The following is a 24,476-nucleotide window of genomic DNA, read 5'->3' on the forward strand; positions in this document are numbered from 1 at the left end:
ATTAAGGACTAGAAAAATCCTGAAAAATGTTAATGAAATTTTATATTAGATCAGAAAAGAATTCTGGAATTTAACATCATAGAAGAGTATGCAGCTTGCTCTTTAGGTCATTCAGCATAGATTGGTTAAGGGTACAGAGAACACGGTGTAACCCTTGCCCTCTCAGAATTCAGATTTTAGACACATCATCATACCAGTTAAAGACATGCACAGGATGTGGTGAGATTGGGATCAGATGGAGGAGGGGTTCCTGGACAGAGATTAAATAGATTGTGGGGTGTTCAGCCAGGTAAAGACTGGATCCTGAGTGGGGCCATCTAGGAAGAAAGCCTCTTGATGAGCCATGCTGAGAAGCTTGGGCTGCTCCTTTGTGACATGCTATTGAAGCATTTTTCAGATAAAGAAATGACATGTTTGTGCTAATTTGCTGCAAAAAGCCATGAAGACAGTGTTTCTTTTCAAATCAAACTATAGGGGACCAAAAATATATCAGGAGTCTTGGACACTCAGTCAGTTTCTTAGGATATTAAAGTAAAACTGCCAAAATACTGTTCTTCACACAGACCTTGAATCCCCAGGTGAACTTTTCAGGCAGCCAGTAAAAATGATCTTATGTTCCCCCTCCCCTCGAGGAGAGTGGTCTTTCTGAAGTCACTAATGTTGTGGGTGAGTTATGCTTTTCACTATAAGCCTGAAGGTGCATAAGTGGGCCTGTTATTTCAGGAACTTTCTTTGCTTCTGCTTGTCACGCCTCCACCTGTAGATATAGGAGAGAGTGCTTTTTGATTGCCACATTGTACCCATCCATTTCCTTGGGGTCATTCTTCTTACAAAGTTGTGAGGGAAGAACCTGGTGCTGGTACCAAATGGGGTCAGGGCCAGGGTGGCAGTGGGATGAGAAAGGGGCAAACAGCTGTCACCTGAGTGAACATGACACATTTTTAGACAATTCAGGGTCAAATGTGATTGGGAATAAAGTGAGGGCAAGTCATCAGTAGACTAGAGTGTAGGATGAAGTGAAGTAACCAAAACAAAAAGGGGGCCACCAGAGATGGGGGCATTAGGAGCCAAATGGAGTGAGGGCTCAGGGCTTTCCAGGGGACTGCAGACTGAATCACTGTTACAGATTTCTGCCATAGTCATTCTGTCATGATGAAGGCTCTGGCTCAGTGGTTGGCTGAGGAAGTTACCCATACTGCCTACCTCAGAGGATTTTGTCTGGCTAAAATGAGAACTTATACATGAAAATGTTTTGTTAACTATAAAACATCACGCAGATGTATGGAAAAGTATTATGTGAAGGCATAATAATGAACTATGGCATTTGTTCCCTTGTTTCATTTCCAAACCAAATCTCTCCTTAATATTTCATGATTTATTATTGTTGAATAAGAAATATTAAAATATTTTCCAAAGCCATTGTCATGAGTATAAGATCTTATCTAAAACCTCTGCTTCAAGGAAGTAACTTTTTAAATATTAAAAATGAATTCCTTTGAACTAGCTAGTATATACATGGCTGTTCATCTGTTTCATGCATCATAAACAGTATTTAAATTGAAGTAAAGCTCCTTTTTATGACTAATTTGACCTATCAGTAAGTCATTTTCATTTTTTTTTATACATTTGGGTAAGTTTAGCCCAATTTTCAGCCATATTTTCTTAAAGGCTTTTTAAACTATTGAATTATTTGCTTTGTTTATTCACCTAAAACTCAAGCCCAGTTTAATGAATTCTATAAATCATTGTACTAATAGAGAAGATTCTCTTGTTTGCTGTCATTAAGCTGAGTTGCCTATAGTTTAGCTCAGCAAAGTCCATCTCATTTTAGTACATCAGTGATCCCTTTGAATAGCCATCTGGCACAGAGTTTTGCCGAGCTCATCTGAGTTTTCAGCCAGCTACCAGCTGTGCCAGCTGCATGGTCAGGATCACTCTGCAGTGGGCTTTTCATTTAATGTCATTCTACCCGCTTCAATCTGTGTGTGTGTGTTGGGGGGGGGGGCGGGGAGAGAGAGAGAGAGAGAGATTGAGAGACAGAGGGTGTATGAGTGCATGTCTCTTTAAGTTATTCCCTACTTAGCAGCGTGTCTAGAATATTCAAACTTTGTCAAGGAAGTTTGATTCTGGGGTATTTAAAGAGCCTACAAAGTTAAGATACCCCTTATTATTAGAAAATCAATTATTAATCATTATGCAGCTTATCAGATAGAGAACTTAGTTGTGAAACTTTTGGGTCTTATATGCCTGGACTGTCAGGTAGAGTTCAAAAGAGTTAGAAACTAATTTATCTTACTGCATTTGTGTGAATAGGAGGAGTTTCTGAAGAGGTGAGATATACTTGTGGAGATGCGTGTAAAGATATGTATGTATATCCACAAATGAATTTCCTATTTGGCATGATTCTATGTTTATACATATACCCTTATAAAACATATTACTAAGTGATCTCCATAAAGAATAATATCAAAGGGCTCTCTATCTGCCCCTTTACAGAAAATATGCACCAACCGTAAATCTACACTATACTGGAAAATGGGAGCTCATATTATTTTCTCAGTGAATAAATTGTTCAGTAAATTTGTGTGGGTATCAAATATGCTTTGGTTATTGTACTAGAGGATTATAGTTCCTTGAGAATTAAATTATTAGAGTGCAAAATGAATTTGAATGGAAAAATAGGTTATTGGCCAAAATATATCATTGTGACTGGGCAGCATAGATTGTGACAACACAAAGATCAGCTGCCCGAGCCCCAGCAGTGTCATAGGGTGGAAGGAGCATCAGTCTGGGAGTCTCAGATCTGCCTTTGTCACTAACTACTTGTCTGAGTTCCTAAGTGAATTTTATCATCTTTGTTTCACTCTCCTCACTTTAAAATTGGATCAGGTTGGATTAGATGGCCCCTAGAAGGCTTTCTAGCTCTCAAACTCTGACTCTGTGACATTTAAGAAGGTCTTTAATTGTCTCTAACTGTTCTAATGTTTCCGCAGGGTGTTACCTATTGTGGAGAGAGTTCAGCAAGCAGTCTTACCATGGCCAACATGCCCTGGCATGAGGAAGTGGTACATTTTGTCCGTGAGCTGGTGGATCTGATCCCTGACTATGAAATTGCTTGTGAGCATGAGCATTCCAATTGCCTCCTGATAGCTCACAAAAAGGTGAGAATAACTCAGGTGTGCATTCTTCTATCACCCTTACCCTTACTGATCCTCCTCCTTTTTTCTCCTCCTTTTCTGCTTTCCTTGCTATAGTGACTACTTATTTGCTACCTTTCCTAAAACAAACATTAAGAAAGCCCTGAATTCTGGCTGTTGGGCTCATAAACTCTATTCTGTGTGACATTTCTTTGTTTTCAGCCCTCACTTAGGCACTTGGAGTGCTTTCTGGTTTGTAATTGGTGCATGCTAAAGAACAAAAGCAAAACACCTTGTAATAGCCTTTACTCCTTTCCCAGAATGGCAAAGGGAAGCTACAATAGTAAACAGCAACCCGTATAAGTATTTCTGACTCTCAGAAGAAATACTGAGATATTTATCAAATCTTAGATGAGTTTGATTCTTAGCCTCTGGAGAAATCTTGCTGGAATTTTGGTGTCCAGTTTCTCCCTTTAGTGCTTTTATTAGAGGAACAAATATTCAAATCTAATACCAATCTAGTAAATAACTGCTAGCAAAGGAAAAATTCAGTTCTTGGTAGAAGAAGGCTAAGGTAAGAAAGAAAAAATTCTAATCAGAAAGCCAGTGATAGAGTAGCTGTCATAACAATATGTCCTTACTGAAATATATGCACAGAAATAATGCAGCATCTGGAATTTGATTCAGAACAGTACATGGTGACACGTACATGGGTGTATGCATGGACTGGGGCTTGCGGAGGCTGGATAATTGATTCACAGAGGTTTGTTATACTACTCTGCCTAGTTTTCTGTTCAAATTCTCCATTAAAAGATGTCTTTTTAAAAGGGGATCTTTTTTTTTTTTTTTAAGTGGGTCTTGATGAACCTTGAAAACATTATTGTAGGTGAAAAACAGCCAGGCACAAAAGACCACATATTATATAATTCCAGTTATATGAAAAATCCAGAATATACAAATCCATAGAGAAGTAAAGTAAGTTGGTGGTTGCCAGTGGCTGGGGGAAGAGCAGAGTGGGAAGTGACTGCCAGGTGGCATGGCATTCCTTGTGGTGATGAAAATGTTGTGGAATTAATTAGTGCTATTAGCTGCACAACTTTGTGACTGTACTAAAAACCGCTGAACTGTACACTTGAAAAGGCCAAAGTTTTTCGTATGTGAATTTATCACAATAAAGATAGATTAATACCAAAAAGGTAGTAAAGGTCAAAGATGGGCTAGTCATCTTAATAAATGTTTTTTATACAAGTAAAGTCAGGCTTAATTTGAACATGAAAGGCCTAATTTTCCCTCTCCAAAAATGAAGTGGCTGACTGAAAAGCTTCTCGGGTTAACTGCATTTAATAATATGAAACTTGCTCAATTAAAATTGCACATTCTCTAGTTTCAAGCAAATATGAGGTTAAAAGTCTCTCATGCTTTGGTGGCAGTTAGATTGTGTATAGCTGACCTATGGTCTGTCAAACATGAATATTGTGACAGAAGAATGTGTTCAGGGAGCATAAAGGAACAAACAGAGACCACCTGGTATTTGAAATGTTAATTAAAATAGCTATAAAATAATTAACTTACAAAGTAAATCTTAAAAACTAAAGCCAAAAAACTGTATTTTATTTTCTAGCTTCTTATTCACTGTTACTTTTTTTAGTAAATAGTACCTTAAAAAAACTCTTTGATTGAAGAGGCAGTGCTCTGGGAATAACCCTGACAGTGGTGGTAAAGTTCTTTCTTCCTCCATTAAGTCTTTTCTTCATATCATAGCCAAAGAAGTCTTTATAGAATGTAGATCTTTCCTGTTTAGGTGCCTTCTGTGACTTCCCATTGCTTTTATTATGAAAATCAAAATCTTTAGTACAGCTCCTAGGGCCTTATGTGATTAGACTCTGCCACTCCAGTTTCTTCTTGAACTAATCTGCCCTCTTTTTCTGCATTTCTTTCATTTTCTCAGACATAAGAGGTCTTATTTTCCCTCTACTTAGGTTGGGAAATATATCCTCTTTTCTGTTCTTTTTGTAATTGCACTAGAAATTACTGCATGCATCCTTGACTAATCCAAGTCTAATGTTAAAGAATATTTCTACCCTCTAACTATGCCAGATGAGAACTCTAGAACCCTTAACCTCCACTTTTCCCTTCATGACCCACGTGCTGTTATTGTTACATACATTAAATTATAAATATGTGTACAGACAATATTGTTACTATTTTATGTATTCGTTTAGGTTTACCTGCATTTTTAACAATATTTTGCTCTCTATTTCTTTATGAATTGTTGACTACCAACTGGGATCATTTTCCTTCTGCCCAGAAAAATCACCTTTTAATGTTTCCTTTAGTGGGTGGCTGCTTATGGCAAATTCTCAGGTTTTGTCTGAAAATGTATATTTTGGCTGAGTATGAATTTCTAGGTTGGCATTTGTTTCCTTTGAACACAGTAAAGATATTCCCCGTCTCTTAAAATTCCATCAGTAATTGTTGGCTCTTGTTGCTCCTTTTACAGTAATCTGCCATTTCCCTACTCTAGCTTCTTTCTTTTTCTCCTCTGTCTATCCACAGGGAGATCTCAGAAGGTGCCAAATAACCAAAATTTTGTGTGATAAGTGCAATAATAGACATATGTACAATGTATAAGCCAGCAGAGAGTAGTCTTGAGATTGACCTTCATTATTTTCTTAAATGATTGTTGAGTACCCAATTATGTCAGGCACTGTGCTGGGTATTAAGAACACAAAGATGAGTTAAAAAATAAAAGAATGCCTTTAAGAATGGTACAACAGAAAAATATTATCTGAACATATGTCCCTAAAGTTTTATCAGATGGAAGAATAGAATGGAGCCCAAAGCAGGTATATTTGAGACTATATGGTACTATCAGGAAAGGCTTCACAGAGGAGTTTCTGTTTGACTGGATCTTAAATGATGGCCAAGGTAGGAAGGACATTTAAGCAAGAAACAAAACAAGAAAAAGTCCCTGGAGAATTGCAGAGGCATGGAACACTGGAGAACTACAGTTTGGTATGGATGCAGGTCAAGAGAAAGGTTGAAGGGAAAAGAAGGGAGATTATTAGGCAGGAACAAGATCACTGATGGCATTGAATGGCATCCTATGTTTTCTTTCTCCTAGTGGGTGTGAGCAGGCACTGAAGGGTTTTAAGTAGGGTAGTGACACAATCATAGTTGAGTTCAATAAAAATTTCTCTAACAACATTACCAAGAATGAATTTCAAGACTGTAAGACAGAGAAATCAATTAAAAACTGTTATAAGAGTCCAAGGGTAAAATGATGAGGGTGTAAAACAAAGGACAAAAGAAGGTGGTGGAGGGTGGAGCCAAGATAGTGGCTTGAATAGGACAGTGGGAATCTCCTCCCAAAAACATATATATTTTTGAAAATACAGCAAATACAACTATCCCTAAAAGAGAGACCAGAAGATACAGGACAACAGGACAACAGCCAGACTACATCCACACCCGCAAGAACCCAGCGCCTCGTGAAGGGGGTAAGATACAAGCCTCGGCCCGGCAGGACCCAAGCGCCCCTCACCCCAGCTCCCGGAGGAAGAAGAGTCAGAGCGGGGAGGGAGAGGGAGCCCAGGACTGCTAAACAGCCAGCGCTAGCCATCTGCACCCAGAGCGCAGACACACAGTGCGAGGAGTGTGGGAAACTAGTGAAACGGGACAGTAAAACCTGTGAGCGGGTCCCTGCAGCCGGCGCCCCTGGGACAAAGAAAAGCGAGTGCTTTTTGAAAGTCTTGAAGGGACAGGGACCTCACAGCTGGACAGAAGCGTCCTGGGACACTTAGCCCAGCAGCTGGGAATCTCGGGGAACTCCGGGTGCCCTAACCCCCTGGGCAGCAGGGCAGCTCTGAGACCCCTCAAGGTGATAAACAGCCCCCCACCCGTTCCCCCTCCAGTGCAGCCCCGCTATAGCAGAGAAGCAGCCTGAGGCTGGCCATGCCCACAGCAAGGGACTTTCTTCCATAGCGGCTGGGCAAGAAACAGAGACGCAGTCTATGCGCAACTGCCCAACACAAGCTGCTAGGGGTTGCCGTTGTCCCAGTAAAGAAAGGCCAGGAGCAAGTGGAAAGTGTCTTGGTTCTCCCAGCTGACAGACAAGTCAACAGCATACCACTGCATCTATCAACCTGAAAAGGCAGAAAAATATGATCCAGAACAGACTAACCCAGACATCCTCCACATCCTCCCCTGAGAAGGAATCTGGGGTGATAGATTTAACCAATCTTCCTGAAAAAGAATTCAAAATAAAAGTCATAACCATGCTGATGGACTTGCAGAGAAAAATATGCAAGAACTAAGGACAGAGAATACAGAAATAAAACAATCTCTGGAAGGACTTCAAAGCAGAATGGACGAGATGCAAGAGAACATTAATGGACTAGAAATCAGAGAACAGGAATGCAGAGAAGCTGATGCAGAGAGAGATAAAAGGATCTTCAAGAATGAGAGAATATTAAAAGTACTGTGTGACCAATTAAAATGGAACAATATTTGCATTATAGGAGTACCAGAAGAAGAAGAGAGAGAAAAAGGGGAAAAAAGTGTCTTTGAAGAAATAATTGCTGAAAACTTCTCCGAACTGGGGGAGGAAATGGACTCTCAGACCACAGAAGCACACAGAACTTCCATAACAAGGGACCTAAGGAGGGCAACACCAAGAGATATAATAATTAAAATGACAAAGATCAAATACAAGGACAGAGTATTAAGGGCAGCCAGAGAGAAAAAAAGGTCACTTACAAAGGAAAACCCATCAGCCTATCATCAGACTTCTCAACAGAAACCTTACAGGCCAGAAGAGAATGGCATGATATATTTAATGCAATGAAACAGAAGGGCCTTGAATCAAGAATACTGTATCCAGCACGATTATCATTTAAATATGAAGGAGGGATTAAGCAATTCCCAGACAAGCAAAAGTTGAGGGAATCTGCCTCCCACAAACCACCTCTACAGGGTATTTTAGAGGAACTGCTCTAGATGGGAGCACTCCTCAAAAGAGCACAGAACAAAACACCCAACATTTGAAGAATGGAGGAGGAGGAATAAGAAGGGAGAGAAATAAAGAATCATCAGACAGTGTTTATAATAGCTCAATAAGCAAGTTAAGTTAGACAGTAAGATAGTAAAGAAGCTAAACTTGAACATTTGGTAACCACAAAATTAAAGCCTGCAATGGCAATAAATACATATCTTTCAATAATCACCCTAAATATAAATGGACTGAATGCACCGAACAAAAGACACACAGTAATAGAATGGATAAAAAAGCAAGACCGATCTGTATGCTGCTTACAAGAGACTCACTTCAAACCCAAAGACATACACAGATTAAAAGTCAAGGGATGGAAAAAGATATTTCATACAAACAACAGGGAGAAAAAAGCAGGTGTTGCAATACTAGTATCAGACAAAATAGACTTCAAAACAAAGAAAGTAACGAGATAAAGAAGGACATTACATAATGATAAAGGGCTCAGTCCAACAAGAGGATGTAACCATTATAAATACATATGTACCCAACACAGGAGCACCAGCATATGTGAAACAAATACTAACAGAACTAAAGGAGGAAATAGAATGCAATGCATTCATTTTAGGACACTTGAACACGCCACTCACTCCAAAGGACAGATCCACCAGACAGAAAATAAGTAAGGACACAGAGGCACTGAAAAACACACTAGAACAGATGGACCTAATAGACATCTATAGAACTCTACATCCAAAAGCAACAGGATACACATTCTTCTCAAGTGCACATGGAACATTCTCCAGAATAGACCACATACTAGGCCACAAAAAGAGCCTCAGTAAATTCAAAAATATTGAAATTCTACCAGCCAACTTTTCAGACCACAAAGGTATAAAACTACAACTAAATTGTACAAAGAAAGCAAAAAGGCTCACAAACACATGGAGGTTTAACAACATGCTCCTAAATAATCAAGAGATCAATGACCAAATTAAAATGGAGATCCAGCAATATATGGAAACAAATGACAGCAACAACACAACCCCCAACTACTGTGGGACACACCAAAAGCAGTCTTAAGAGGAAAGTATATAGCAATCCAGGCATATTTAAAAAAGGAAGAACAATCCCAAATGAATAGTCTAATGTCACAATTATTGAAATTGGAAAAAGAAGAACAAATGAGGCCTAAGGTCAGCAGATGGAGGGACATAATAAAGATCAGAGAAGAAATAAATAAAATTGTCAAGAATAAAACAATAGAAAAAAATCAATGAAACCAAGAGCTGGTTCTTCAAGAGAATAAATAAAATAGGTAAGCCTCTAGCCAGACTTATTAAGAGAAAAATAGAGTCAACACACATCAACAGAATCAGAAACGAGAAAGGAAAAATCACGACGGACCCCACAGAAATACAAAGAATTATTAGAGAATACTATGAAAACTTACATGCTAACAAGCTGGAAAACCTAGCAGAAATGGACAACTTGCTAGAAAAATACAACCTTCCAAGACTGACCCTGAAATAAACAGAAAATCTAAAGAGACCAATTACCAGCAACGAAATTGAAGCAGTAATGAAAAAACTACCCAAGAACAAAACCCCCGGGCCAGATGGATTTACCTCGGAATTTTATCAGACATACAGAGAAGACATAATATCCATTTTCCTTAAAGTTTTCCAAAAAATAGAAGAGGAGGGAATACTCCCGAATTCATTCTACGAAACCAACATCACCCTAATACCAAAACCAGGCAACGACCCCACCAAAAAAGAAAACTACAGACCAATATCCCTGATGAACATAGCTGCAAAAATACTCAACAAAATATTAGCAAACCGAATTCAAAAATACATCAAAAGGATCATTCACCATGACCAAGTGGGATTCATCCCAGGGATGCAAGGATGGTACAACATTCGAAAATCCATCAACATCATCCACCACATCAACCAGAAGAAGGACAAAAACCACATGATCATCTACATAAATGCTGAAAAAGCATTCGACAAAATTCAACATACATAAATGATAAAAATTCTCAGAAGAATAGGTATAGAGGGCAAGTACCTCAACATAATAAAGGCCATATACTATAAACCCACAGCCCACATCATACTGAACAGCAAGAAGCTGAAAGTTTTTCCTCTGAGATCAGGAACAAGACAGGGATGCCCACTCTCCCCACTGTTATTCAACATAGTACTGGAAGCCATAGCCACGGCAATTAGACAAAACAAAGAAATACAAGGAATCCAGATTGGTATAGAAGAAGTTACCTGTCACTATTTGCAGATGACATGATATTGTACATTAAAAACCCTAAAGACTCCACTCCAAAACTACTAGAACTGATATTGGAATACAGCAAAGTTGCAGGATACAAAATTAACACACAGAAATCTGTGGCTTTCCTATACACTAACAATGAACTAATAGAAAGAGAAATCAGGAAGACAATTCCATTCACAATAGCATTGCAAAGAATAAAATACCTAGGAATAAGCCTAACCAAGGAAGTGAAAGACCTATACCCTGAAAACTATAAGACACTCTTAAGAGAAATTAAAGAGGTCACTAACAAATGGAAACTCATCCCATGCTCCCGGCTAGGAAGAATTAATATTGTCAAAATGGCCATCTTGCCCAAAACAATATACAGATTCGATGCAATCCCTATCAAATTACCAACAGCATTCTCCAATGAACTGGAACAAATAGTTCAAAAATTCATGTGGAAACACCAAAGACCCCGAATAGCTAAAACAGTCCTGAGAAGGAAGAATAAAGTTGCGGGGTATCTCACTCCCCAACTTCAAGCTCTACTAAAAAGCCACAGTAATCAGCACAATATAGTACTGGCCCAAGAACAGAGCCACAGACCAATGGAACAGAATAGAGACTCCAAACATTAACCCAGACATATATGGTTAATTAATATTTGATATAGGAGCTATGGACATGCAATGGGGAAATGACAATCTCTTCAACAGATGGTCCTGGCAAAACTGGAGAGAGAATGGAACTGGATCACTGTCTAACCCCATATAGAAAAGTAAATTTGAAATGGACCAAAGACTTGAACATAAGTCATGAAATCATAAAACTATTAGAAAAAAACAGGCAAAAATCTCTTAGGCATGAACATGAGTGACCTCTTCTTGAACATATCTTCCCGGGTAAGGGAAACAAAAGCAAAAATTAACAAGTGGAATTAATATCAAGCTGAAACGCTTCTGTACAGCAAAAGACACCATCAATAGAACAAAAAGGTTATCCTACAGTATGGGAGAATATATTCATAAATGACAGACCGATAAAGGGTTGACATCCAAAATATATAAGGAGCTCACACACCTCAACAAACAGAAAGCAAATAATCCAATTAAAAAATGGGCAGAAGAGCTGAATAGACAGTTCTCTAATGAAGAATTTCAGATGGCCAACAGACACATGAAAAGATGCTCCACATTGCTTGTCATCAGAGAAATGCAAATTAAAACCACAATGAGATATCACCTCACACCAGTAAGGATGGCTACCATCCAAAAGACAAACAACAACAAATGTTGGCGAGGTTCTGGAGAAAGGGGAATCCTCCTACACTGCTGGTGGGAATGTAAATTAGTTCAACCATTGTGGAAAGCAGTATGGAGGTTCCTCTAAATGCTCAAAATACACTTACAGTTTGACCCAGGATTTCCACTTCTAGGAATTTACCATAAGAATGGAGGAGTCCAGTTTGAAAAAGACAGATGCACCCCTATGTTTATCACAGCACTATTTACAATAGCCTAGAAATGGAAGCAACCTAAGTGTCCATCGATAGATGAATGGATAAAGAAGATGTGGTACATATACACAATGGAATATTATTCAGCCATAAGAAGGAAAAGAATCCTACCATTCGCACCAACATGGATGGAGCTAGAGGGTATTATGCTCAGTGAAATAAACCAGGCAGAGAAAGGCAAATACCAAATTAATTCACTCATATGTGGAGTGTAAGAACAAAGAAAAACTGAAGGAACAAAGCAGCAGCAGAATTACAGAACCCAAGAATGGACCAACAGTTATCAAAGGGTGAGGGACTGGAGGTGATGGGCGGGAAGGGAGGGATAAGTGCGGGGGAAAAAAAGGGGGCATTACGATTAGCATGTATAGTATTGTAGGGGGTTACGGGTAGGGCTGTACAACACAGAGAAGACAGGTGGTGCTTATACAGCATCTTGCTACGCTGATGGACAGTGACTGTAGTGGGGTGTGTGGGGCGGACTTGGTGAGGAGGGGAGCCTGGTAAACATAGTGTTCTTCATGTAATTGTAGATTAATGGTAGCAATAATAAAAAAATAATGAAAAATAAAAAAAGAAGAAGGTAGTGGACTTGTCCAAGTATTAAATGCAGGCTATTAAAGAGTGTGAGGACTCAAGCATGACTCCCTGTTTTCTGACCTGAGAAAATGGTTGATAGTGATGGTGTCTTTCACCGAGGCAATATTATTTGCTTTTTGTTTTTATTTGCTTGTTTGGGGATATGGGGGTAGAGAATGGATAAGATCACTGCAATACCAGCGAGAAGTTCTAGTAAGGATATCTATATCAGATCGTGGGGCTAAGATTATAAAAGGTTGTGCTTAGGAAGCATCAAGTGAGAAGATGGTCATGGTGAGTACTCCTGAGTGCTCACCCTAAGGCATACGTAGTGCAGAAGTTCTCAAACTTTCCCATTCATGGTTTCCTAGTGCCTCAGTCATTTTTCACAAGAATTATAGATTGAAAGAAATACCTAACAGTTTTATGTATATAATTGAAAGAAATGTAACATAACCTCATGTTGAAACTGTGGACTATCTCAAGCTAGTAGTTTCTGTGTTGTCCAACAGATGTCCAGTATCACTGTTTTTCACTCCAGAACTTAAAATATCCCAGTGGGTACTCTGCACTCAAAGTTTGGAAACCATGACTCTAAGAAAACAATACAGCAACCCATCCAAAGTGAAATAGCAATCTCATTTGGATTATTTCCAATTATGTATTTTCTGGTGCTTCTTTTCCTTTTTATGTTAATATCTAAGTATTCCCACGTCATAATTTTCCAGTCACTCCCTACTTATTAAGTAGTGACTTCTCATACCTGGTACATTGGCTCTTTTGACATACAAGCTGGGAAAGGTCACCTGAAACCAGAGAGCTCACAGTCATCAGACAACTGTTTATCACTCCCCATTTTCTCAGGAGATTGCTCAGGTATTTCTGCTAGTAATCCCAGGGCCTCTGAGTAAGAGTAAATCTGCAGTTGTTCAGAAGGACTGCTTTCCTACTGTTATTCCAGAAGATAGCCATGAAAGAAAACTGAATACTAAACCTTTTTATTTTGAAATAATTATAGATTCATAAGATGCTATAAAAGTAGTACAGAAAGATCTGCTTACCTGCCCTTCATCCAGTTGCCCCAGTGATAACATCTTACATGGCTGTACTATAGTACCACAACCAGGGCATAGACATTGGTACAAATCAGTAGACTATATTCAGATTTCATCAGTTTTAAACTCATTTATTTTTGTGTGTGTTTTACTGTACCATTTTATCACATGTGAATGTGTATAGTCATCATTAACAATCAGGTTGTAAAACTGTTTTGTTACCACAAAGATCTTTCTTATGCTACTCCTTTAGAGCCAAACCCACCCTCTACCCCCAAGTATCTTTAAGCTTTGGCAACCATGCATCTATTCTACACCTCTATGATTTTATTATCTTGAGAATTATATATAAACAGAATAAAAAAATATGTGATCTTTTGAGACTGGCTTTTTCTCACTCAGTGTAATGCCCTTGAGATTCATCTGACTTGCTGCACATGTCAACAATTTGTTCTTTTTTATTATTGAGCAATATTCCATTACTGGGTAATATTCCATCCAAAGTATAGGTGTACCTTGGTTTGTATAACAACTTACCTTTTGAAGACATTTTGGATTTTCCCTGGTTTTAGCTATTACAAATATAGCTGCTTTGAACATGCTTGTACAGATTTTTGTGTGGACAAAGCTTTTATTTCTCAGGGATAAATGCCCAGTAGTACAATTTCTAGGTCATATGTTAAGTGTATATTTCAGGTTTTTTTTTTTTAAAGACACTGTCAAACTGACAGAATGGCTGTACTATTTTACATTCTTGGCAGCAATGTGTGAAAAATCTAGTTTCTCCATATCCTAAACAGTATTGCATTTTTAAGTTAGATGTTCATAGTGGTTCATAGTGATCTCATTGGGCCTTAATTTGCCTTTCACAAATATGATCTGTCTCTCCATTTATTTAAAGCTTTGGTTTCTTCAATGAGCATTTTATAGTTTTTAACATATAAGTCCTGTGCTTTGATAGATTTATACCTAAGTATTTCTTTTCCTTTTTGGTAGTTATTATAAATGGCATTGTATTTTAAATTTGTTTAAAATTTAAACATTTTCATTGCTAATATATAGAAATACAATTAAATTTTGTGTATTGGTCTTATATCTTGCAACCATGCTGAACTTACTAGTTAATTCTAGGAGGATTTTTGGTAGATATCTTGGGGTGTTCTCCATAGGTCATTATGTCATCTGCAAATAGGGATAATTTTTTCTTTTCCAATGGGCATCTCTTTAATTTCCTTTACTTACTTTATTACACTGACTATGACTTCTAATATTTTATTGAATAAGAACGGTGATTTGGACATCCTTATCTTTTTTCCTGATACTAGGAGGAAAGTATTTAACCTTCTATTATGTAATTTGTTGTTAGCTGTAGGTTTTTACACATATTCTTTTCCAAGTTGAGGAAGTTTCCCTCTATTACTAGTGTTTTGAGAGTTTTTATTATGAATGGATGTTGAATTAAGGGAATGCTTTTTCTCAGTTGATATGAACATGTGATGTTTCTTCTTTTATGTGTTAAAGTTATAAATTTCATGGCCTTTGGAATATTGAACCATCCTTGCACCCCAGAATAAACCCTACTTAGTCATAGTGTATATTTCATTTTCAGTGTTGGATTCTGCTTGCTAATATTTTGTTAAAGATTTTGCCTCTCTTTTCATGAGGGATATTTGTCTGTAGTTTTCTGTTTTTATACAGTTTTTGTGTAACTTTGGTAATAGTAAAACCAACCTCAAAATAGGATGGGAAATGTTTCCTTCTCTTCTCTTTTCTGGGAGGGATTGTGTAGAACTGGTGTTAATTCTTCTTTAAATATTTTGTGGAATTTTCCAGTGAAACTATCTGGATTTAGAGGTATTTGGAGGGGAGTTTTTAAGTTATTAATTACATTTCCCTAATATTTACAGAACTATTCAGATTATCTTCCATGTTGGTGAGTTGTAGTAGTTTGTCTTTTCAAGGAATTGATCCATTTCATCTAAGTTGCCAAATTTATGTGAGTACATTGTTCATAGTATTATCTTATTTTCCTTTTGATGTCTGTACAAGATAGCATTTTATTTCTGATTTGGGTGATAATGTGTCTTCTCTGCTTTATCTTTGTTAGTTTTTTCTGTTTGTTCTAACCAGCTTTTTGTTTCACTGCTTTTCTCGATTTTCTGAATTTCAATTTCATTGATTTCTGCCCTTTATTATGCCCTTCTTTCTGTTTATTTTGCATTTCTTTTGCTTTCCTTTTTCTATTTTCTTTAGATGAGAGCTTATATTATTGACTTTTCCTCTTTTCTAATGCAAGCATTTAATGCTATATACATGTTCCACTTTGGCCCATGGATTATTTAAAAGTTTGTTGTTTAGTTTCTTAGTGTTTGGATTTTTTTATGATGTGTTCTTGTTAATAATTTCTAGTTTGATTCTGTTATAGTCAGAAGACATAGTCTAAATGATCTCAGTTCTTTTTATTTATTGAGGTTTGTTTCTTGGGCCAGAATGTATTCTATCTTGGTAAATGTTTGTGTGTGCTTGCTAAGAATATGTATTCTGCTATTGTTGGGTGAGTGTTTATTTAATCCTGTTGGTTGGTGTTGAGTTCTTCTGTATCCTTGCTGATTATCTGTATAATTTTATCAGTTGTTGAGTGAGAAATGTTAAAAGTTTCCAACTTGTAATTGTGGTTTTCTGTCTCCTTTCAGTTCTGTCAGTTTTTGCTTCACATATTTTGCAACTATGTTGTTTGGTGCATACACATTCAGGATTTCTATATCTTCTTGGTGGATTTGACCTTTTTTCATTACGTAATCTCTCTGTTCCTAGAAATTTTCTTTGCTTTGGAGTCTACTTTATCTGACAATAATATAGTCATTCTGCTTTCTTTTGATTGATGTTTGCATGGTACATTTTTTTCTGTCCTTTTCATTCCAGCCTACCTTTATCACATATTTGAAGTGAGTTTCTCAGAAACAACATATAATTGGGTCATGCTTTTTTAGTGTACTCTGCCAACCTATGTTAGAGTTCCAATTCAGTTTATATGTAGTGTTGTTGAGTTTATATCTTTTTATAGACTTTTTAGTAGTTGCTCTAGATATTAGATTATACATACAAAGGACAAGTCTACTGTTATTAACATTTCACTAGTTTGACTGAAATGTAGAAACCTCTCTCTTAATGTCTCTTACCCTCCCTTTATAATGTCTTAAATGTTTCCTGCACATATATTGAAAATTATTTCAGACAATGTTACAATTTTTGCTTCAACCATCAAATATAATTTAGAAAACTCAAGAAGAGAAGAAAAATTGATTTTGCCATATTTTTACTTTTCTGTTATTCTTTTTTCCTTCCTCATGTCCCACGTTTCCTTTGGTTTTTTCTCCAGCTGTCTGAAGGACTTCCTTTAGCAATTCTATTAAAGCTGGTGTGATGCAACCAGTTGTCTTAGTTTTTTCACCTATCTGGCAATGTATGAGTTTCTTCTTCAGTCTTGAAAGATATTTTTGCTGAAGATTTCTGAACCAATGGTTCTTTCCTTTCACGACTTCTTTCTGGCTTCTCTGGTATCTAGTGAAAAATCTTGTCATTCCTCTCACTGCTTTTTTTAGATTTCTTCTCCGATCTTTAGTTTTCAAAGTTTGTATACAGTGTGTTTGACTTGGGTATTTTTGGGTTTGTCCTATTTGGGATATACTCACCTTCTTGAATCTTACAAATTTTGGAAATTTTCAACCCTTATCTCTTCAAATATTTTTTCAGTCCCACTCTCTTTCTGTTCTCTTTTTGGGGCTCTGATGATACAAATGTTAGATCTTTAGTTATGATCTTACAGGTTTCTGAGGCTTTGTTCCGCCACTGTCTATTGTTGATACCTAAAAGTTCACTGATTCTTTCTTCTGTTTTCCCATTCTGTTAAGCACAGTCATTGAGTTTTATTAGTTTGGTTATTGTATTTTTGAAATCTAAAATTTCCATTTGATTCTTCTTTCTTCTGCTTAACTTTGTTTTTAACTTGTTTCAATGTTTATAATGCTTATTGAAGCATATTTATGATGGTTGATTTAAAATTCTCTCAGATAATTCCAACATATATATCAAACTTGATGTTGGTATAATTTGATTATCTCTTTTTATTCAAGTTGAGATTTTTCTGTTTCTTAGTATGACAAATGATTTTCGTTTTTATCCTGAACATGTTGGATATTAAGTTATAAGACTGGATCTTATTTAAATCTTCTGTTTTAGCAGTTTTCTTGACACTCCATCAATGGGGATGGGATATGGAAGGGTGTCACTTCATCACTGCCAGGTAAATAGAGAAATCTAGTTCCCTACTCAGCCTACATTAATCTACTGGGAGAAGGGTGCCTCATTATTGCTATGTTGGGAGTGGAAGTTCAGGCTCTTCCCTCAGCCTCCTCTGATACCACTCTGACCAGGAAGGGAAGACCACCTCCTTACTGCTCCCCATTGACATTGTAGGATGGAAGCGGGTGCCTCATTGCCTCTGGGCAGCAGTGAAATCCTGGCCCCCTCCTAAGCTTCCTCTGACACCATTCTCTGTTGTGGATGTGGAATTTGCTCTCTCACAACACTAAACTATGTTTTCTACCTTTATCTTGCATCTACCTAACACTTCAGCATTTTATTTAAAATAATAATAATAGAGAAATGTGGTATCCATATATAAATCAAGTATAAAAATCAAACGAATATTCATATTCGAACTGATTGTTTATAGTTCATAATGCATGAGCAAAACCAAAAGTTACTGTGATGACTGCCCTGGTACTGTTCACCATGTTGTGGATGTGGAGAGGCCCCTACTGCTAGACAGAGGTGAAGACCTCCGTGCTCCTTACAGGGTCTCCCACAAAAAGGGGGTTGGTGTGGCAGTATTCTCCACTCCACCTTCCCTGACACCTCCTTAGCAGTGAGGACCAGGGTACAGCTCAGTACAGCTGGGTAAATGTGCAAGTCTGGTATCTCCATAAGGTATTTACTGACTGGGATGAGAATGAGGCCAGTTTTCTCATGACCTACAGTAGTATTGTCCAAAAGTTTTCTGTCTTGCCTGGTTATCCTATTTCTGGTCCTTTGGCTAGGGAGAGCAGGCTTTACTTGAGGCTTTTATGTTTTTTTTTTATTGTTTGTACCCACTGCTGTTTCTAGATTGCAGGTTTCAACCAGGTTCTAGATTCTAGCACCCAATCCAGGCTTCACGAGACACAGTTTAAAGCCCAGTGCACCACTGTGTTGTTTCTCAGGTCCTGAGCACCCGCGCAATCCACCTTCTTATACCTGCATTTCAGAGTCTTCTTGTATTTGTTTTATATATAATATCTAGGGGTTTTAGCTGTACTTAGTGGGAGAAATAAGTAATAGTGCATTTACTCTGTCTTGCCCAGAACCAGAGGTCTTATGACTATATAGTTTTGACATTTATAGTTTTTGGTTTACTATCACCCCAGTGAACAGTAATGCTAGTTCACTTGGCCCTGTTTGTTATTATATTACTCCCACATAAACTCATCTTTTAAAAACTTAAGTTAAAAGTGTCCCCCAGTATGGCTGCAAGGCTGTCTCTGCAGTATTAACTAGGCAAGTTTTCCTGAAATTTACATGAAAACATCTTTACTAATCCTAATCAGAGCCCATCAGATCCCACTTAATAAGTAGGCTAGCAATTTACAAATGAAAGCCTTTTTAAGGGTATTAAAAGCAGAGATATAACCAAATGACAAACAAACAAAAGAAATGGGAAAAGATAAAAACAAAACCTAAAGACTAGGTAAATCCACAAAATAGATCATTTAGTACATAAATAACTGAGAGTAGATATTATCTACTTAATAGCCTCATTGTTTATGCTGCCAATTCCAGGCTTATTGTTTCTCTGCTATGTTTTTGAATCATATGACATCTCACAGAGCGTGCAAGAGAAAAACCTAAACATTTTATTTGATTTGTAATGGCTTTCACAGTGAAGTCCATCTCAGCCAAATTTCATGCCCACTCCCTGGGCCTTCATAAGACACTGTCATGTTGTTTATTTCCTCTGTGCATTTGCCCAAGATACCTCTTCCAGAAATACCCTCATTACCCCACCCCAGTTCACCTGGTGAATTTCTGCTCTGTAAACCTGTAAAAAAAATCTTCTTGGGGACTTCTCTCAGATTTCTGTGCACATATATAAGACTGCCTCCTCTAAGAAGCTGTGGGTACTTGGAACTATAAGGACTGTGTTCCCAGCACTTCCTAGAGTACCTGGTACATACTAGAGTGTCAGTGTTTGTTTAGTGAATGAACAGCCTTCTCATCTTCATGTACATTCCTTTTCATGGTCTTGCCTTCTGAAATCAGAGAAACTGTTCCATCTTCACTCCGATTTTGGTACCTGCTTACCTTCTTCCTTATCACTTGTTCACACATTCATTTATTCAATAAATATTTATTATACTGAGTTTGCTATTATATAGGTCATCAGTGACCCCCTAGTTGTTTTCCCATTCACCATTCCTCCCTGTTTTTCTGCAGCAGGAAACTGATGCCCATCCATGCATGTTAAGTATCTCCTATGTACTGTGTACTTTTCTGATTCTGGTAAAGTTGGCTACCAGAAATAAGAACATTGCCATAAAATACAGCATTGAAAATCCCCCAGCTGTGACATTTCTTTCTTTACCCATTTTAAAAATTAAAAATTTTCTTTGATCCAGGACACTGTATAGCTCAGAATATAAGGCAAATCTTAAAAAAAAAAAAAAAATTCTGGCGCAATCCCAAGCATTGTTTGAATATTTACATTTTGATGACCTTTAAAGATCCTGTATTAAATTTGTAAGATTTTTACAACATGAAATAGCCTCCAGAGAATCCATTATAATCTTTATTACCCTATCTGTACCTAGAATACTCTATGGTCACATGCAGTAATCTTGTCATTCCTGTATGCTACATCACATGCAAAGCATTTCTTAATTACTATAGTGGAATATTTTTTAAATGTATGATTATTTTTTAATATCTCTATAGACAATTTTGTAAATTAGACTGTAAGTAAAGAGTTTGTGATATTGATATGAGCCGGGTTCTTTAGTGGATGGGAGAGTACATAGAATAGAAAGTTCAGTGCGTTTCTCTGACTTTGAACAAAGGAAAGAATAGACTCACATTAAACTAAATAAGTCAGTCTATTTTAGTTCCAAGGGGTTCAGCTCATGAGACAAAAAGATGACTACAGTTGCCTGCAGGTGACAGTCCACAAGAGGAGGGTGGACCTGTTTGTGTCTTGGAGGGGATGGCTGGGATAAGGAGATATGGTTAACCTTCTGCTTGTGGGTTTCCAGCCTAGCAGCTTAAATGTTACATTGGTCCTTTCAGTCTGCAAACTAGTAAGACCATGATGAATCCATTACACTTTGATAATTTTAGTTCAACAGTGAAGTCACCTGTACATATCGGTAATACCCTATTATAGTAGATTTCTGTCACTGGGAACCAAGCAGTAGGTTATATGTATGGCTTGCAGAATCCACATAGCATTGTTTTAAAATTTAACTCCTTACTTTAAAAAATAGACATTTTAGTACAGTTTGGGATTTACAGAAAAATTGAGAAGACAGTAGAGTTGCTGTGTGCCCTGGATTTGCCTCATTGTTAACATCTTTTTAATGATCCAATATTGATACATTATTATTAATGTTCATAGTTAGATTTCCTTAGATTTTACCTAATGTATTTTTTCTGTTCTAGGATCTCATTCAGAATAGCACATTATGTTTGGTTGTCATATCTTTTTAGGCTCCTCTTAGCAATGGCAGTTTCTCAGACTTTCCTTATTTTTGATGAACTTGACAGCTTTGAGGAGTACTCATGAGGTATTTTGTAAGAGGCACCAGTATTGAAATTTGTCCCATGTTTTTCTCATAAGACTTGAGTTACAGGTTTTTAGGAGGAAGGTCGCAGAGGTAAAGTGCCGTTTTCATCATATCATCTCAAGTATGCCTACTGTCAACATGATGTATGACTATTGTTGACCTTCACCAATAAGCTGAAGTGTTTGTCAGGTTTCCCACTGTAAAATTACCCTTTCCCTCTCCCTTTCTATAAGGTACTATATGCAGCCCATATCTAAGGAGTGAGAGTTATGCTCCACATCCTGAGGGAGAATACATGCATCAATTATTTGGAATTCTTTTGTACAGATTTGTCTCTTCTTCCCATTCATTAAAATTATTCAATAATTTTATGTCAGTATGGAGTCATGGATATTTATTTTATACTTTGGGTTATAATCCAATTCTACTTTATCTCTTTTGTTGCTTAAACTGTTCTAGCTTTGGCCATTAGGAGCTCTTTGTTTTGGCTCCCATGCTTCTTGATACACATCATCAATGTGGGGGGTAAGGGAGGTATTTGTTTTTGTTTCTTTTGAGCATTCCCTTATTTTCTGACATGGCAAGATGCTCCAGGCTCATCTTACATATTTCCTGCCCTAGTTCTAGAATCAGCCATTTCTCTCAGTAGTCCCGGCTCCTGTTATTAGAGAATGGTGTTAGAAACCAAGATCTGGATGAAGGTGTGCTTATTGCTACTGGAGTGTCCTTTCTTTTAGGTCCTCTCAGATAGCAGAACAAAAATATTTTTGTGTGTAGCCTTTGTATATTCACATGTCTGTAAGTATTTCTATATGTAAGCATTTGTACTTATATTAAGCTAAACATACTGATGTCTCAAACTCTAATCCATTACCACTTGAGTCATTCTAGTCTCCTCTCCTTGCTTATTTGTAAATTCCTATTCAACAGTGAGAAACTTAGCTCCTATTATCAGTCATCTATTTACTTGCTTGCTCAATTCCAGTTTGTATGTATAGCAGTATCATAATTTTTAACCCTAGAATACAGAGCATTTGTGTAGTTTCTTTTGCCTTTGGCCTTACAGGCTCTACTCATTTCCAAATTATTTAGGTCAGCACCTTTTCCTCTCCCTCTCCTTCAGTGAAGATATTTCATACATTTTTTTAAAATTAAAGCATCATTAACATACAATCTTATGTTGGTTTCACATGTAAATCACAGCGTTTAAACAGTCTCTGTGATCAACTTATATTGTGATTGCAAATTATTGTGCCTTTTATTCTCCTCTTCCTGCCCCTCTGCACCTATCCCAACCCCACTCCCTTAGTAACCACTAGTCACTTCTCAGTGTCTATGAATCTTCTGCTATTTTGTTCCTTCTGTTTTGCTTTGTTTTTTATATTCCACAAGTAAGTGAAATCATATGGTATTTCTCTTTCTCTGCCTGGCTTATTTCATTGAACATAATACCCTCTAGATCCATCCATGTTGTTGCAAATGGCAGGATTTCTTTTCTTTTATGGCTGAATAATACTCCATAGTGTAAATGTACCACATTTTTATCCATTCATCTATTGATGGCTACTTAGGTTGCTTCCATAGCTTGACTATTGCAAATAGTGTGGCAGTAAACATATGGGTGCATATGTCTTTTTGAATCAGGGGTTTTGTTTTCCTCAGGTAAATTCCTAGGAGTGGAATTGCTGGGTCAAATGATATTTCTATTTTTAATTTTTTGAGAAACTTCCATATTGCTTTCCACAGCAGTTGCACCAATTTGCATTCCCACATAACAGTGTAGTGGGAATTTTCTCTGCATCCTTACCAGCTTTTGTTCTTTCTTGTCTTCTGGATAGTGGCCATTCTAACTGATGTGAGGTGTTACCTCATTGTGGTTTTAATTTGCATTTCCCTGATGATTAATGATATGGAGCATCTTTTCATAAGCCTGTTGGCCATTTGTATTTCTTCTTTGGAGAAGTGTTCAGTCCTCCGATTTTTTAAATAGGTTATTTGTTTTTTGGGTTTTGAGGCATATGAGTTCTTTATATATTTTGGATGTTAAGCCCTTATCAGATGAGTCATTTACAAATATATTCTCTCATACTGTAAGATGCCTTTTTGTTCTGCTGATGGTGTCCTTTCCTATACAGAAGATTTTTAATTTGATGTAGTCCCATTTGTTCATTTTTTATTTTGTTTCCCTTGCTCAAGGAGATGTGTCCAGGAAAAAATTGTTCTTACTTACATTCAAGAGATTTTTGCCTACATTTTCTTCTGAGAGTTTTATGGTTTCATTACTCACATTCAGGTCTTTGCTAGTATAATTTTTGTCTGGGTGGGGAGAAGTATTCCTGATGCTTACTTCATCATCTTCCCAGATCCTGTACTCCTGTGTCTTTAAAATTTATACTTGGTTTAATTCTGAAGTTAATTGACATTGCTGTCCTTGTTCAGCACCAGCACAAGGACTTCCCAGTACTCTTTTCTAAAATTAATGCTTGTTCTGATGGATCCATATAAATCCCACTCTCTTGGTTCCCCTTTGCTTCTTGCACTGTAGTTGTTTTGGCTGGGTACAGTTTCTTGCTGAAGTGAGTGGTAAATTTAGTGATTTTTCTGCCTGAAACACCTTTACTTCACTTTTGTGCTGCTGCATGATACGTATCAGAGTAGAAAACTCTTAAGCTGAGATATTTCCTGCTAGTATTTTGAACATATTATTCTGTTACCTTTGATTATAATCTTTTCGTTATTTTCTAGCATTTTTTACCACCAATGAAATGTCTGTTATCATTCCTTAGTTTTGGTGTCTCCTGATACTCAACAACCAGTAACATTTACTAAGTTCACCTTGATAGCACTATGCACACGTTAATTCATTTAATCTTTACAAAAATATTGTAAGTCATAAATACTGTTTTCCCTTACATTCCAAAGGAGAAAACAGATTAAGAGAGTATACAGTATTGTCCAGGGACAAATAGGGTACAGCTAGAATTGAATCCCAATTGTCACTGTCTCTTAAATGCTACAAAGCAGGCAGACAAGACAGGGAAA

General features: G+C 37.2%; 1 protein-coding gene across 3 annotated transcripts in view; it reads left to right on the top strand.

Moving 5' to 3' along the window:
* Positions 1 to 24,476, top strand: part of LOC118923724 (S-adenosyl-L-methionine-dependent tRNA 4-demethylwyosine synthase TYW1) — a 312,259-nt gene that overhangs the window by 273,952 nt on the left and 13,831 nt on the right. For all 3 annotated transcript variants that reach the window (XM_036907895.2, XM_036907896.2, XM_036907897.2), the window contains one exon: positions 2,994 to 3,161. In XM_036907895.2, coding sequence (XP_036763790.2) covers positions 2,994 to 3,161 — 168 coding nt within the window. The remainder of the gene's footprint in view (positions 1 to 2,993; positions 3,162 to 24,476) is intronic.

This window comes from Manis pentadactyla, chromosome 10, assembly GCF_030020395.1.
Source record: "Manis pentadactyla isolate mManPen7 chromosome 10, mManPen7.hap1, whole genome shotgun sequence".
NCBI lineage: Eukaryota > Metazoa > Chordata > Mammalia > Pholidota > Manidae > Manis > Manis pentadactyla.